The 16,589-nt window shown below is 44.3% G+C and overlaps 1 protein-coding gene across 1 annotated transcript; it reads right to left on the bottom strand.

Moving 5' to 3' along the window:
• Positions 1-456: 456 nt before the first annotated feature.
• Positions 457-5,192, bottom strand: FAM136A (family with sequence similarity 136 member A). Its single transcript, XM_032410796.1, has 3 exons — positions 5,010-5,192; positions 3,971-4,111; positions 457-1,952 (listed from the first exon to the last, which is right to left on the bottom strand). The coding sequence occupies exons 1-3, from the start codon at positions 5,094-5,096 to the stop codon at positions 1,764-1,766; spliced, it is 417 nt and encodes a 138-aa protein (XP_032266687.1). The 5' UTR covers positions 5,097-5,192; the 3' UTR covers positions 457-1,763.
• Between the last annotated feature and the right edge of the window lie 11,397 nt (positions 5,193-16,589).

Below are 16,589 nucleotides of genomic sequence, written 5' to 3'. Positions count from 1 at the left end.
GATTCTAAGTAGGGGACGAGTCTCCACAATTCAATTCATTCCTAATGTTCAGGAATGGCTCTATTTAAATACTAATGATAGTAAAGACTTAAACTCATCACATAGTTTATACTTTCTTGACACTCAAAATCCTAGACGTTGCATTTTCTCAAGAGGGATCATTAATTACCCTTTCCCTCTTGCTGTGTTTAGTTGAAGCTAGAGTCCTGAAATGGACACTGAAATTTTTTTTAGCCTTACAGTTTTTGTTTTTTTTTAATGAATGAACTTTAAGTCATAGCGCTGTAGCCTGCCCTCAGTTCTTCCCATTTACAATGAACCAGTCCTGCATCTGAATCATAGTTCATAAATAATTTTTACTCTTCATGACCTCTTAAGAAACTTATTTCACACACTACAAAGAGAAGCATCCTAAGAAGGTTATATATTCACTACCCAGACTAAGAAACATAATAGTGGAGGAAAAACTAAACCTTTATTTTTTAAAACTGAACCACTAGGAAAATATATCACAGCCTTGAAACACCAAACACAGGCTATATTATCATTTCAAGTAATAAGCTGGTAAAAAGACAGTAAGGTCCTTATCAAAATGAAAAGGTGCTAGAACTGGGGCAGGAACACTGCTTGCTGCAAAGGCCCCAGGCAAAAGTGGTATTTGGTAATGGGGGGTTGCCCCTCTTTTCCTTTAAAGGAATCCCAGCTCACCCCTGATTGCCTACTTTTTCTCCTTTGACCTTCCTGTTGCCAAGGGATTGTCTCCATAGGGCTCTGTTATTTCAGGGGGCAAAATAAGCAATACTGAGTTTAGGCCTTCATTCCATTCTGTTCTATAAAAACCAGGTTTTTCCACATCCGGTATTTAATAACTCTCGTAATTAAGAAGACAACAGTTCCTCCTTCGATGTTCATTCCTGGATACTGGTATATAGTGCAATAAAAACCCCCTTTCCCTTCAAGGGAGAGTGTCACTTCCGAGATTGTCTTGTTGCTCTTCTGCAGATAGCCTCAGGGCCCATCATGGCAGCCAGTGAGAGGGAAAGTCTGCTTCCCATACCCAGTGTAACATCGCTTGTCATATTTTTACACGGTCTCCTAGCTGAAAGATGTAATATATATTTCAAGAAATGTATATCCACATCTTGATGGCCAGGAACAGATATCCACAAGAACTGTTCAAAGTTCTTATCCGACTACCTCTCCCAACTCCACATCTTAAATCAACTTCATGCCCTTGTATATAAAACAAAACCAAGCAAAACAAAGACCCAGAAACCTTTTTTCCCTTCTAAATTAGTAACCTCGTGGATTTTGTTTTACAGCTTATAGAAAACGATTTGATGATCCTTCTGGTAAACAGGAGGTTGGCAACAAACAGAAACACCTCTGCTTACACCACCAGATCATAGGGAGGTTAGAGGAAACTGCCAGCCTGCTGGTAGCTGTGTACTGAGAAGAATCTGGTATCTTGGAGGGCTCTGGCTTGGTACAAAGGAATCCCTAGAGCCAGGACAAGCACGTGAAATTTAGGCTATCAAAAACTTTCCTGTGACCATCTCTAACCCAAATTTTAGCACCAGTTTTTTCCATTTCACTTTCTAGGGTTGAAACATAAAGGAACCAGTATCCAGAGGCAAGTGACACATGCCTCACACTTGCTGCCATCCTTAATTTCTTCATAAACTTCACTTAAAAGACCAAAACTCCCATTTCTTTTCAAATAGATTCCTGCTGTCAGCCCTGATGGCCAATTGCGAAGACTTCTATTTCCCAATGGACAAGAGAGACTCCTTCATCTTCTTGGTCATGGTCGGGATGAGGTGCATGTGGTCATCCACACACTTGGTCACACAACTCTCCAGCTGCCGTTTCACCTGAAGCTCTTTACTTCCCGCATCTATTGAATCTTTGGCTTTGTCATTGCAATGCATGGTGCATCGGGCCAGGCGGTCCTATGGCAAGAAGGAAGAGGGTAGAGAAGGCTGAAAGGCTGGCCTCCATTTACCAAGTGCTTACCATGTGCTAGGCCCCCTTCTACATATTTTGGCTTCACATATATAATCTTGATCAATTAAAGGGACACTATAGTGCAATTAATCAAGATTATCCTGACTGAAATAGAGGGTGGCACCAGGAGGGTCCAAAGCATGACAAGAAAGCAATGAATGATAGAATAAATTATACAGAAGCCCCCTGCAGAAGTGGGAAGTAACTAGAGGCTACCATTGGTCAGCTATAGTTAAGACTTATGAACATTTGGATTCTTTCATGTCTGTCCTTGCTACAGAAAAACACTCAAAAAATATTTATTGAGTATCTACTATGTGTCAGGTACTCTTCTAATGCTGGGGAATACAGCAATGAGTAAAACATTCTTGCCCTCACAGAACTTACATTCCAATGAGGGGAGTTAGACAAAATGAGGGGAGATGTTGAAGAAGCAGTTAGATATATGAATCTGAGTGAATCTGGTCTAGAGATACGAATGAATACAGGAGTTGTCAGCCTATAAACGATGTTTATTACAGATATTTATAGCTATGAGACTAGAGAATGAAATCGAAAAAAGGTCCAAGGACAATGCTAGGCACTCCAATGCTCACAGGCTGGAGGGGAAAAGCAGGAAAGGAGGCCAAGAAAGGACGGCCAGGGAGAGAGGTGGGAAACCACAGAGTGAGGTGTCTTGGTGCCCAACTGAACAAACTGTTTCAGGAGGCAAGTGATCACTGCGTCAGTGATGCAGACAGGTTGAGTAAGATGAGGGATGAGAAATGACCACTGGATTTAGCTCCATGGAGGGGAGTGGCCAGCGCAGTTCTGGCGGAGTGGAAGAGTAAGTCTAATTAGAGAGGACTAAAAAGTGAACAAAAGGAGAAAGTTATATAGCAATTCAAGAATCAAAATGTCAAAGACCCTATTGATAAAATTAGCTGTCAAAATGAACACAAAGAAACCTCTGTGGGTTCAGGATCTTGGATAAGTTTGTCCTTCACAGTGTCAGTAATTTTGAAGAATTCCGTAGAGCAGAATGTAAAAATTGTACATTTGATACAATTTGTCCCATGTGAGCAGGATCTCAGGCTATGAAAAACTGGTTCAGAAGTGGGCTCTGCTTTCTCCAAGCTCTAGGAAGGTACAGTCATAGGAAGGGAATAAAATGAAGTTGTGGCTACCCTTTTCTCCAGAAAGAGATCCGGTGGGTACCTTTTGCTCTTAGTGACCTCAGAGGGGCTTGTGAGGAATACATCAATGAGTCAGCATTAGTAATACTTCATATAAATGACTGTTCTTTAGTGACACAGGAGCTGCCCTCTAGGTATAGCAAACAGGGGTGGTTCTGGGTGGGCAAGTCCACAACATGACGGCAGGATAATGTTCTAATCTGCACCTCTTTATGACTAGCCTACTCCACTTTCCTGGGGACTCTACTAGTTTAAGAATGAATTAATATGTGTCTTAGAAAGCTTTATACTATATGGTATATCTATTTCATGTCTATGGGGGGCAAAGGCTCTTGGTCATGAACTCCTTTTTTTTTTTTTTTAAAGATTTTATTTATTTGACAGAGAGAAACACAGCGAAAGAGGGAACACAAGCAGGGGGAGTGGGAGAGGGAGAAGCAGGCTTCCCGCCGAGCAGAGAGCCTGATGTGGGGCTCGATCCCAGGACGCTGGGATCATGACCTGAGCTGAAGGCAGACGCTTAACGACTGAGCCACCCAGGCGCCCCATGAACTCCTTTTTACATCATTTTTTCTATGGGGAATACTTATAGCACTCAACCTCCAGGAGTTTTCCTCCAAATTTCAAACCCTGTGAAGACTGGCTGGCCACAGCTGGCTGGCCACAGGACTGTCACAAATGTTAAAAGAACCAAGACATTAGAGCCAAGAGTTTTGAACAAATGCTTGTCATCTCTTGCAAAAGAGCAACATCAAGGCCTGACGTCCTCTGCTTGGGATATTTCTCACCTGGAACTTCTCCAACTCACTGGTCACCAAGGCCTGGGCTTGAGCCAGAGGCGCATGGCAGCGTTCAATGCACTGATGAACCTGCTGCATGGAGGCCTGGCTGTCCTCACAGCAGCTGGCACTGCACCTGAACATGAGGCCCTGGGGAGGGAGGGCAGAGAGAGAGAGAGGTTAGGCAGGAAAGCTTCTGGGGCAGAGATAACCATGGAGTGCAACTGAGGAGCATCTATATTTGCACCTCTCCTAACAGACACCAAGAACCGAAAACCACAAATGGGAAAATTATCCCCGAAGCCTAGCAGAAGATTTCACGGCCTTCTTGCTGCCAGCTCATTGGCACTTGGTGCATCGAAGGCTGGGGTGGACGGAGAAGGTGGAGGTGGGTCAGATGGAAGTCAAATTCTGAAAACCAGGTACCTATACCAGAGGGTTCAGAGGTCAGCAACCTAGTAATGTACTTTCCACCAGGGGGCAACCGATCCATTATCAATGACCCAAGAAGCACTACAACAGAAACCCCACAGTTTGGTAAGTGAGGCAGGACCAACAGCCACATACCATTTAGGGGATCAAAGCACAACGGCATATAAAGCAGCACTGTGTGGAGCAGACACTAAAACGGGCATGACATGGCCACTGAGGAAGCCAAGCGCTTTTGCCTTTCCGGTGTTTCACCTTGGCTGTGCCCTTCCTGGGCCTCGGTCCGCTCACCTGCGGAAGGGGCAGCACAAGACAGGAAGGCGGGGGAGGCCGAACGCCTCACACTAGGGGCTTTCTAACGCTGGTCCAGGGTCTGACAGCCCCTCCCCGGAGCTGGCCTGGGGGGAAAACGGCTTCGCGCGTGGGGAGGGAGCACAGATTTCATTCGCTCGGCGGAAGCTCCAGGAGTTCTGAGGGTGAGAGGTGCTTACGAGGGGGCCGCAGCGACCCCAGGGACGCCCCGACTCGGGTCTGCAGGGAGGCGGGCAGCGGCGCGCCGCGGCTGCGAGAAGGGAATCGCGGACTGCCGGGACTCCGCGCCATGACCCCCGCCCGCTACCTGCATCTTCCTGATGTTCTCTCTCTCCAGACTCTTCACCATGGAGTCCACCGCCTCCTGTACCCGCAGCTGCTGCATCTCCGCCATGGCGACCCCGCGCTGCACCCACTCCGCGCCGGCGCCCACATGGAGTCCCGCGCTCGGCCCGCCCCCTTTCTGCGGCTGCCAGGGTCACCGCCACGCTTCCCCGCCCACGCCGCCGCCTGGCGTCGGAGAGGAAGAACTGCACGCGCCCGCCCCGCCCCGCGCCCCGCCTCCCCATCGGGCTCGCAGGCGTCTGCCCCTCCTCCCCTCCTGGCCCCGCCCCGCACACCCGGCTAAGCCTGAGCCCCTGGGAGGCTGGAGGGGGCGCTGGGACTCACTGTCTCCATCCCCTCCTCTCTCCTTCCGGGTCTTCCTTCAGTCTTAAAAAATATTTAATATGATTAACATCCAGATCAAAGCGCAGATCTTAGGTATATAGCTCTAGGAGTTTTAACAAACCCTGCCCTTTCATAGTCAATCTCCACCGTTTCTCCCCCCTACTCCCCCACCCTGACCCCAGGCAACCACTGATCGGCTTTCTGTTACTACAGATTAAATTTTCCTTCTCCGGAATTTCATATATGTATGTACAGTCGACCCTTGGACAATGTGGGGCTAATATGGGATTAGGGGCCCGACCCCCCACCCCCAGTGGAAGATCCCCACATAACTTTTTTTTTTTTAAAGATTTTATTTATTCGACAGACAGCCAGAGAGGGAACACAAGCACGGGGAGTGGGAGAGGGAGAAGCAGGCTTCCCGCTGAGCAGGGAGCCCGAAGCCCTGGGATCATGACCTAAGCCGAAGGCAGATGCTTAACGACTGAGCCACCCAGGTGCTCCCCATATAACTTTTGAATCCCCCCAAACTTAAACTAATAGCTTACTGTTGACCAGAAGCCTTACTGATAATAGTCGATTAATATATTTTGCATGTTTTATATATTATATACTACATTCTCATAATAAAGTAAGCTAGAGAAAAGAAAATATTAAGAAAATCATAAGAAAAGACATTTATACTACTGTACTGTATTTATTGAAAAGAATCCCTATTTAAGTGACTGGTGCAGTTCAAACCCATATTGTTCAGGGGTCAATTGTACATGTGTTTTTAAGGTTGTGTCCCTCTTACACTTAGCTACTCTCACAAGTTTTGAATATAGTATGTTTGTTCAAACATTTTCTAATTTCCATTACAAATTCTTCTTTGATTCATGGATTATTTAGAAATGCATCTCTTAATTTCCAAGCATATGGATATTTTTAAGATAATTTTTTTTTTTTAAAGATTTTTATTTATTTGACAGAGACACAGTGAGAGAGGCAACACAAGCAGGGGGAGTGGGAGAGGGAGAAGCAGGCTTCCCGCCGAGCAGGGAGCCTGATTCGGGCTTGATCCCAGGACCCTGGGACCATGACCTTGAGCTGAAGGCAGATGCTCAACAACTGAGCCACCCAGGTGCCCCTAAGATAACTTTTCCTATCAATTGGAGAGGCGACTGCATTATGGTTAGCAAACATACTCTGTCTTTTGAAATTTGTTGAAACTTGCTTTAGGACCTCAAAGACTTTTCTGACTGCCTACTTCCCCACCCCATATGCTCCTCTGTCATGCATTCCCTTAGCATCCCGTACTTAACCTGTGACAGTGCTCATCACTACTGCTCATTACTTGTCCTGTGTTCTTTTTTTTTTTTTTTCCTAGAGTAAAACCTCTTCGAGGACAAGGACCATGTTTATCTTTTTCATTGTTCTTCCTAAATTCTTCGCTTAGTGTCTGGTGTATACTAACCCATTAGTAAAGGTTTGTCTAATGAATGAATAATTTATTTCGTTATAGAAGTAATTAATCAAAAATATTTGGAAACCAGACAAAAGCAATAATAGAGAAATTAAAAATTTTAAATCCATAAATACTACCCTACTATTTTAAATGCCATTGTTGGCATTTTTCTTAATTTTTTTGGATTGAACATGGTAAACATGTATTTCTCATAAATCAGCTGACGTTCAGCTCATGTGGCAGCTCCAGGACTCCAGTCTAGTTCTAGTTGCTCTGCTCTCTCCAAGGGCCACACCCTCCTCTGCATGGTCTTGATTTCTTTCTTTCCAGTCCTTTTTCCTATGTGGATTTTTTTTTTTAAACACTGAAGTAATAGAATATATATACTTTGATATCTTGCTTTTAAATTATAAGTACTTTCATGTCATTATGTACAAATAAAGGGAAACGTAGCATGTGGCTAATGATCAATGTTAGGGAGAAGACTGAAATTATAATACAAATGAAAACACTCGAGTAAGTCCTGGGATGGGGGCTGGTAAACCCCCAGATGGTGAAGCAATCCAAGAACTGAGGGGACACATATAACTTTGTAGAACCCTAGGATGGTGACCAGAATCCAGAGAGATGACTGCATGGTAGGTCCAGGTAGAGAGGGCCTCAGGAAGCCTGAGAATATCTCTTTCCCCTGGCCCAAGATAGAAGCTACCTAATGATCTCTCAGCAGTGGGGAGAAGCACAGAGCCTGAAAGTAGAGAGGCAGAGCTGGACCTGGACAAATCTTGTCACCTTGACTTTGGACTTCTGGCCTCCAGAACTGTGAGACATTTCTGTTGTTTTAGGCCACCCAATTTGTTGTGCTTTGTTACAGTAGCCCTAGGAAATGAATGCACATGTGAAATAATATTCAGCATCACTAAAAATCTAAGAAATAAAAAATAAAACATCAGTGTTTTTTATAGTACTGTTAAATTTGTTAGATATCAGGTTAAAACCAATCGTAGGTAAGAATGAGAGAAGGGGCGCCCGGCTGGCACAGTTGGTTGAGCGTCCAACTCTTGGTTTCGGCTCAGGTCGTGATCTCAGGATCCTGAGACTGAGCCCCTTGTGGGGTTCCACGCTCAGCGGGGGGTCTGCTTAAGACTCTCTCTCCCTCTGCCTGCCCTCCCCACATGCTCACGTGTGCGCACACATGATCTCTCAAATAAATACATCTTAAAAAAGGAGAATGAGAGGAGAAAAGAACATTCATACAAGGTAATGATATAATGATGTGAATGGTGGTGGGGATTTAGCTGTAGGGCAAGGCTATTGGCGATATATATAAGCCATAAATATATAAAAACCCCTTGACTCAACAATTCCGTTTAAAGGAGGAACATAGGGAAATAATGTTTGGAAAGACATGAATAAGTATGTTTACTATGGCATTTACAATAGCCAATATTTGGAAGCAAGTAAATGTGTAACAGGAAACTGATTAAATAATTAATAAAAGTACCATGCAATGGAGTGCCCTGCAGGTACAAAGCATGATGCTGTAGGAGTATTTTCACTGACATGAAGAAGAGATGTATGTTCCATTTGATTGGGGGAAGAAATCAAGTGACAAAGGAGTGTACATCATGATTATATATACATATGAAAGTTTGAAAAATTATACAATAAAATGTTAAGGTCTGTTATATATCGGTGATGGGATTATAAAGGATTATAATTTTCTTCTATTTACATGGAGTTTCTAAGTTCTCTGCAATTAATGTGTCTCTCTTGGTTATATAAAAATTCTCTCAAAAAAAATTCTCTCAAGTTAAAACATTTCATCATAATCAATGAGCAAGAGAGCAAGGATTGATTAGCTCATGTAATACTGCAGCTCACTCAGCAACACTTTAAAATTATTATTATATTTGGGGCGCCTGGGTGGCTCAGTCTTGAGCATCTGCCTTCGGCTCAGGTCATGGTCCCAGGGTCCTGGGATCGAGCCCCGCATCGGGATCCCTGCTCGGCGGGAAGCCTGTTTCTCCCTCTCCCTCTGCCTGCCGCTCCCTGTGCTTGTGCTCTCTCTCTCTGTCAAATAAATAACATCTTTAAAAAAAAAATTCTTTTTATTATTAGGTACTTTCCCCACAAAGACTTAAGGTCATGTAACTGCCCAGATATGCTCTTTGGACACAAGGTTAGCATGGGAAAGCTCACCACATGGCAGCCGGTGCTACGGATTTCTGTTTTCATGCCGACAGGTTGGCCTGTCCGTAACCATAGCTGTGCCCAGATTGCCATAATGACAGCCTTGCCTCACCCAGCTTCCTGAGCGGACGCATTCCTTCCTCCTTGCATCACAGAATGCTATTCTGATTCCTGAGGGTGTGGCCAATCCTAGCTTAGTACCTGCTTGCTAAGGACCCGCCCTGACTCACTTGATCTTCGGTACCAACGATCTGATTGCTACCATGGGATTTTATTTTATTTTTTTTCCTCAGCTCCTTCAACTTGAAGAAAACACCCTCCTACTCACTTCTCCTGCTGTCCTGCCCATGTACATCCCTCTAAGGTTTAACAGAATTTTCTTTCCTCTGTAACTTTGGAAAGGCAGGTGACCTGGTGTGTGGCAGGTTTAATGGAATTGCCAGAGTACACAAAATATTTCTGATAGAAGTATCCTGGTCACGTGTTTACAGTAGTGAATCATGAGGATCTGCTGTTAACCTCTCCATAGATACATGTGCACACATGCACATGAACACACACACAACTATGTAAAGAACTATAAAGCGCCCTATAATTGTTATCTTATTATCAGGGATGCTTTGGGCTCACTTTTTAAAAATTTAATTTTATTTTTTTAAAGATTTTATTTATTTATTTGACACAGAGAGAGAGTACAAGCAGGGGAACAGCAGAGGGAGAGGGAGAAGCAGGCTTCCCGCTGAGCAAGGAACCTGATGTGGGGCTCGATCCCAGGACCCTGGGATCATGACCTGAGCCAAAGGCAGACGCTTAACTGACTGAGCCACCCAGGCACCCCTGGGCTCACTTTTCACTTTGATTCTTTTGAGCATATCAATGAAGTAGAAATAAAAGCGAAAGGACAGACATGGGAGTAGCTTTTCCTCTTAAGGAGAGATTTGTGACTGGAGCCTAAGCCTCTCAATGAGGGTAGGTCCTGCATTGTATTTTTTGTTCCTTAGTGACCACTGACTGTCTGGAGAGAGAAGTGACATTTACTGAACACCTGGTATGTGCCAGGTACCCTAATAACAACTTTGGTTCCCAAAGAGCATGTTCAAAGACCTTGGGTTACTTGTTTCATTTCTCCAAAAATGGTGCCTTTTTGGGTTGTTCTGAGGAGTAAATGAAATAACCATGTAATCAGGACTGGCACATATTTGGTAGTAAATAGTTCATTTATTCACCAAAGGTTATGTGTTAATCAGTTGACAAAAATGTGACCCTAGGCTTGCAGGAACCCTGCATTTCCCTGTATTCCCTATATTTCCCCTTGGAGCAATTCAGTATTCGCTAATTCAGCGCTCATGGTAAATTTATAGAACTTTGTGAATAACGAGAATAGATCATCCTTTGCCTCACCCAAGGGAGTGGCCTCTGCCTACGGAGGTTCATTAGTGCCTAAGAAGGTTTGGGTGCTGAGCTAGGCAACCAGAGAACATCTCGAGTAAGACATCCATATTCCTAGAGGCTGCAGCTTGGGCCCGGGGCAGGCCCTGCCTTGGCCTCTAGCACTTGGTTTACGAGGCTCAGAGCGTTCTCTCTCCTCTGCACCCTGTTGTCCAGGTACCAGGATCACGTTGCTGCCTGCTCCCCCACGCAGCTCAGAGGTACCTGGGGAACCTTATGATTTAAGCTTTTTCAGCCTGTGGCCAAATTTTCTGGAAGGACCATGTACTGCTTTTATAAATGTGGTAAGAAAAAAGAGAACCCTGAACAGAAAAGCTCTCTGGGCTGAGGGCTGAGGTCCCGGGGGTGTCTGAGCTTCCACCCCGTGTGCAGACCCTTTCCTCAAGCATGTCACCACCTGAGAGGTTGCCCGTCGCTAGCCCTGCCCTGCCCCCTGCTAGCTCACAGCCCCTCACCCACACCCAGGCCAATTTCTCTTTGCTTTCTGCCTAGTTTGACAAGATTAGCAAGATCCATTCCCAAGAATGGGTACTGAATTTTACAAAATTATTTTTCTACATTTATTAAGATGAGCACAGGACTTTTCTTCCTATTAACAAATTGTATTAATAATATTTATAATGTAGAACTGTCTTTAAATTCTTCAGCTAAATCATATTTGGTTGTGGTATGTAATTCCTTTCAAATCTGCTGCATTCAACTTGCTGTTGTTTTATTTAGGATTAAAAAATACTGTTCATAAATGAGAATGGCCTTATGGGGATGTAATGCACAGCATGATGACTATAGCTGATAACACTGTGCTGTATATTTGAAAGTTGCTGAGTAGATCTTAAAAGTTTTCATCACAAGAAAAACAATTTTGTGACAATGTGTGGTGATGGATGTTAACTAGACTTAGTGTGGTGATTGTTTTGTAAAATATACAAACATCGAAAAAATGCAAATACTGAATCATTATGTTGTACAATTGAAACATAATGTTCTATGTCAATTATATCTAAATAAAAAAATGAAAAAAAGAAATGAGAATGGTCTATATAGTTTTTTGACTTGTACTTTTCTTGACTTTGGATTCCACATTATGTAAGATTATGGAATCTTTCCATTTTCTATGATTTACACTTATTTTTATTAATTTTTTTAAAAGATCTATTTATTTTAGAAAGAGTGCAGGGGGGAGGGGCTGAGGGAGAAGGAGAGAGAAACACAAGCAGACTCCATGCTGAGCGCGGAGCCCGACACAGGGCTTGATCTCACAACCCTGAAATCAGACCTGAGCTGAAATCAAGAATCAGGCGCTTAACCAACTGAGCTAGCCAGGCACCCCTATAACCTACATTTAAATGAGTTTTGAGGGGGAAGTCTCTGTTTATATTGCACTGACTAGTCTTTGGCCAATAGCAGTTACTGTGTCAATGGGTAGCTAGTCTAATTATCACTAGGCCCCCAATCTTCTCTCTGCTGCGACTTGGATGGTAACTTTTTGGGGTCTTGCTTCAGCTTGTGTCCCTGACAGCAGGACCCATCCCATTCCTGCCTTATTTAAGGCAAACTCAGCCTTGACCATAGTCTTCCTGATTCCCCTCAAAGATGGGTAGCTGCTCTTCTGCTCAGTGGCCCCCTCCTCATTTCCCAGTATCTTCCTCTTGGCTCTAGACAGCCCCCTTATCACTGATGGAGTAGGTTGGGCCATCTGGTAAAACTATCAGGGCCCAGTCATTCAGAGGTAAGGCCCAGAGACTCCTGCATTGTTGATCAATCCAAATCTGCTCTTACTTGGGGTGAGGGGACAATTTTTTAAACCAGAGTCTAACTGCTCTCTGAGCCCTGCATGCCCATCTTGATTCTCCTGATCACAACCAACTCTCCAAGTCCAAACTCGGTCTACCCAATGTTTTTCCATGAACCACTGGAAGCCTCAGAGTATTCTATACAAATTTTTAAGATCTTATTTCTATTTTGTTGATAATCTTATAAAAGGTACAGTCATGTCTTAGACTATCTGGATGACCAAATTTTGTATAGATGCTCCCATGTGATTTCAGGACCCATGTTTGCATCTCTGTTTACCATCACATCAGCACTAAGTCATACTCCCCCCTTTTTTTAAACTTATAAATTGAAATATTTTCTCTAACTACAACCTTGGATAGGCTAGTGGACAAGTCTGCAACAACAATCTTTTTTTTTTTTAATTAAAGATTTTTATTTATTTATTTGACAGAGAGAGAGAAAGAGCAGGAACACAAGCAGGGGGAGTGGGAGAGGGAGAAGCAGGCTTCCCGCCAAGCAGGGAGCCCGATGCGGGACTCGATCCCAGGACCCTGGGATCATGACCTGAGCCGAAGGCAGACGCTTAACGACTGAGCCACCCAGGCGCCCTGCAACAACAATCTTAAGCCTGGAAATTTCCTCCTCATAAGAAGTCTATACGTTCTTCAAGTTTCAACTGTTCTAGATTGCTCTGTCTGAGACCACTCCCTCTGCCAGGGGAGGCTCCTTGGAGTGCCTGTGCTCACTTTGATACATTTCTAGCCATCCCTTGCTTCATAGGTTTTTCTGCAGTGTCCCCTCCTAATCCACAGCTGGAATCTGCATCAACACCTGCTTCCAATCCATGGGCTTTGTTGTGGGGGAGTGAGGGCTTGGGCAAGACCTTTGGGTACAAGGAGAACAGAAGGTCCAGAGCTCCTCCCCAAGTAGGCACCATGGTTTTCATATTGCATCTCCAGGTCCCAGCAGCAGGGGTCACTACACGAAAAGTTATAATCACGTGGCAGCTTTTTCACCAGCTTCCTGGTGTGAACTCAGGGGAAATTGGGGCAGCTTGGAGCCTGTTGTTTACCCCATGGGGTCTGTATAACGACACCACTGTACACAGTGGAGATGAGTGGATCTGATGTCATCGTGGCTTCTGCCCGCATTGTCAGCCGAGAGTGGGAGTATGCTGGACACACTAAGGACACACAGGCAAATCAGATTTATCTATTTGAGACAGTTATTTATAAACTCTCTAGATGGTTTATACATATAAAGAAAATAATAAAATATCCAAATAAGCCCCAAGGACCAGCTCTCTGTTTTAGCTACTTAGCGTCTTGAAAATTCCAGCAATAGCTCCAGTTCTTCGCTTCTCCCCACGAATGCCAGCAGCCCACCAGTCCCTCAGGGGCCCCGGACCCCTCTCAGGACGGAGACCAGAAGAGGTCCTTAGCATGCCTGTGAATCTTCTCTGTATCTTTTTTCCTCTTAAGAGTCTGAAACAAAGAATAACTTACCACTTGGGCAGATCATTTCCTCTTCTTGGACTCAGTTTTCCCAACCAAAAATGAGGTTAAATCAGTGTAATAAATTCCTCTTCTGTGAGGTGATCCTCCAAATCCTAAAATCAACCAAAACCAAACTCTCAAAACAACACAGGTATTTTTTTCTTTTTTTTTTTCTTTTTTTTAAAGATTGTATTTATTTATTTGAGACAGAGAGAATGAGAGAGAGAGAGAGCACATGAGAGGGGGGAGGGTCAGAGGGAGAAGCAGGCTCCCCGCCGAGCAGGGAGCCCGATGCGGGACTCGATCCAGGGACTCCAGGATCATGACCTGAGCGGAAGGCAGTCGCTTAACCAACTGAGCCACCCAGGCGCCCCAGGTATTTTTTTCTTAAATGTGTTTAAAAACATGCAATAAAATAGAAACACACACACACACACACTGTGGTTATTATTTTGTAATAAGCTATCTTTGAGGGGGTGGTGACGCAGGCCTGGGAACAATAGGTGGAGGGTAGGCCACAGACAGGCAGGGGTGGAGGTCTGCCATCTCCTGGATGATCGCTGCCCTGTCAGGCCTCTTGTAACTATTACAGAATTTTTTTTTTTCTTCAAGATTTTATTTATTCATTTGAGACAGAGAGATACAGAGAGAGGGCACAAGCAGGGGGAGAGGCAGAGGGAGAGGGAGAAGCAGGCTCCCTGCCGAGCCAGGAGCCAGACGTGGGGCTCGATCCCAGGACTCTGGGATCATGACCTGAGCCGAAGGGGACGCTTAACCATCTGAGCCACCCAGGAGCCCCCACTATTACAGAATTTTGTCAGAAGTTGTGCTTTTTGTTCTTTGTGCAAGAAAAATGAGTCAGTATTTTCACTCTATTATGAGATAAAATAACATATAAATATACATTGAATCATTTTGTGTAGCATTTAACTTCCCTGTGAGACCATTTTGACTGCTTCGTTGAAGCCAAGTGACCTTGCTCACATTCTGTCGATGGATGATGATTAAAAAAATGTTTGTTAAAGTTTTTGAGAAAGCATTGGGTTGTAGGGCCTTTAAATTTCTTTTAGGCCTGTGAATCTACATTGATGGGGATGGAATTCTGGGAAGGAAAGAAGAAAAAAAGGTAGGAGGCCCCATCCAGTAGGGTCTTAGGGATCTATCAAAGCAAAGTGTGTGTATGTATACACATACACACACACAAACACTGTTTTGTATTCTTTCATGAAAATACAGTCAGTTAGAGGGTGCCTGCGTGGCTCAGTTGGTTGGGCGACTGCCTTTGGCGTGGGTCGTGATCCCGGGGTCCCGGGATTGAGCCCTGTGTTGAGCTTCTTGCTTGGTAGGGAGCCTGCTTCTCCTTCTCTCTCTGTCTGCCGCTCCCCCTGTTTGTGCTCTCTCTCTCTCTCTCTGTGTCAAATGAATAAATAAAATCTAAAAAAAAAAAAAAAAAAGAATACAGTCAGTTAGGTGCAGCCACAAGAGAAGACAGGAGAGGCTCAGGAAAACAAAATTTATTATACTCATAGGTCCTAGGAAGCATGGCACTCCATACGGGCCACCTGGGAAAGACAGCAAGCAGCATGGTCAGGAGGCAGGAACAAGGGAAGCACTTAGTCCATGGCCTTTATTGGGGTTTCCTTGGGAAAGGCAAGGCAGAACTGGGTGAACAGTTTAGGATGGGCTAGTCTGAATAATTTCAGTGGGCTCTAAGCTCTAGGGGGTGGTCCCTAGTTGCTGGGGCAGATTGGGCAGTCTGGTAAAGCTTGCAAGACCCGGGCTTCTGAGGTGAAGCCCAGCTGACCCTTGCAAAGTTTATCAATCCAAATCTGCTCTTACTCAGGGTGGGAGAACATTTTTTTTCTTTTTTTGGTGGCTGGTTCTGGAATGAGTAAGGCACAGGAATATTGCTTCCAGGTCAGACTGAGGAGGTGAGGCCAGGCTCTGATTGCTTCGTTTGCATGTCAAGGGTATGCTCCTGGCTGGGCCACAGGAAAGGGCAGTCTCTCGTCAGGAGGAAAGATTTTTAAAGATGTCAAAACATGATAATGTACTGAAAATATTTATTATAATATATCTGGGTGTGTTCTGTAATATATATAACATATATAAGAGCAACATATTGTAATATATGTCACAGAACACACCCAGATGCGGAGAGTCACACAAAGACACAGACATATACTCTTCCTCAGAGATACAATCTCTCTCTCTCTCTCTCTTTTTTTTTTTTACCAATCTCTTTTTTAAAAGATGAAGGTGTTCCAGGCTTGGCCCCCGCTTTCAAGGAATCCTACATGAGGTTTCTTCACAATCAGGGCTATTTCCAGGTAATCCATGGTGCAGGGAGACCTCCCAGTATTCTGACTAGCTTAAAGGCCTTTGCATGATAGAGGAATTCATTTTCTAGTGGAATTTGAATTTCAAACATGCTGCTGACAAGCCTCCCAGTGATTTAGTAATTCTCAAACTTTAGTATGCAGATGATTCTCTGGGAGGCTGGGTTGGGATGCAGTGTTGGGCCACATGCCTCCGATACAGCAGGTTGAAATAGAGGCCTAGGGATCTGCAATTTCACAAGCCCTCAAGTGATTCTGATGCAGGAGTTTCATGGAGAAACATGGCATCAAACTGTCTCAGAAATCCCATTAATGTAACAGAATGTTTACTGAGAGAATCAAGGTACTAAGCGTTCTAGAAAAAACATGCACGAACCACCTAGAACACCTCTTTCTTGGGAATCACCTTTTTTTCTTGCTCTCACAAGCAGAAGGCTTCTCTGCTCCTCTTTCTAGTCTGGATGATAAAGCTAAGTGGGCCCACCTGTAAGGTGCTCACAAGGTACTAGAATTCCCAGGTT

This window comes from Phoca vitulina, unplaced genomic scaffold (assembly GCF_004348235.1).
Source record: "Phoca vitulina isolate PV1807 unplaced genomic scaffold, GSC_HSeal_1.0 scaffold12, whole genome shotgun sequence".
Classification (NCBI taxonomy): Eukaryota; Metazoa; Chordata; class Mammalia; order Carnivora; family Phocidae; genus Phoca; species Phoca vitulina.
The sequence above is the reverse complement of the archived record's forward strand: the minus strand, read 5'-3'. Positions and strand labels throughout refer to the sequence as shown.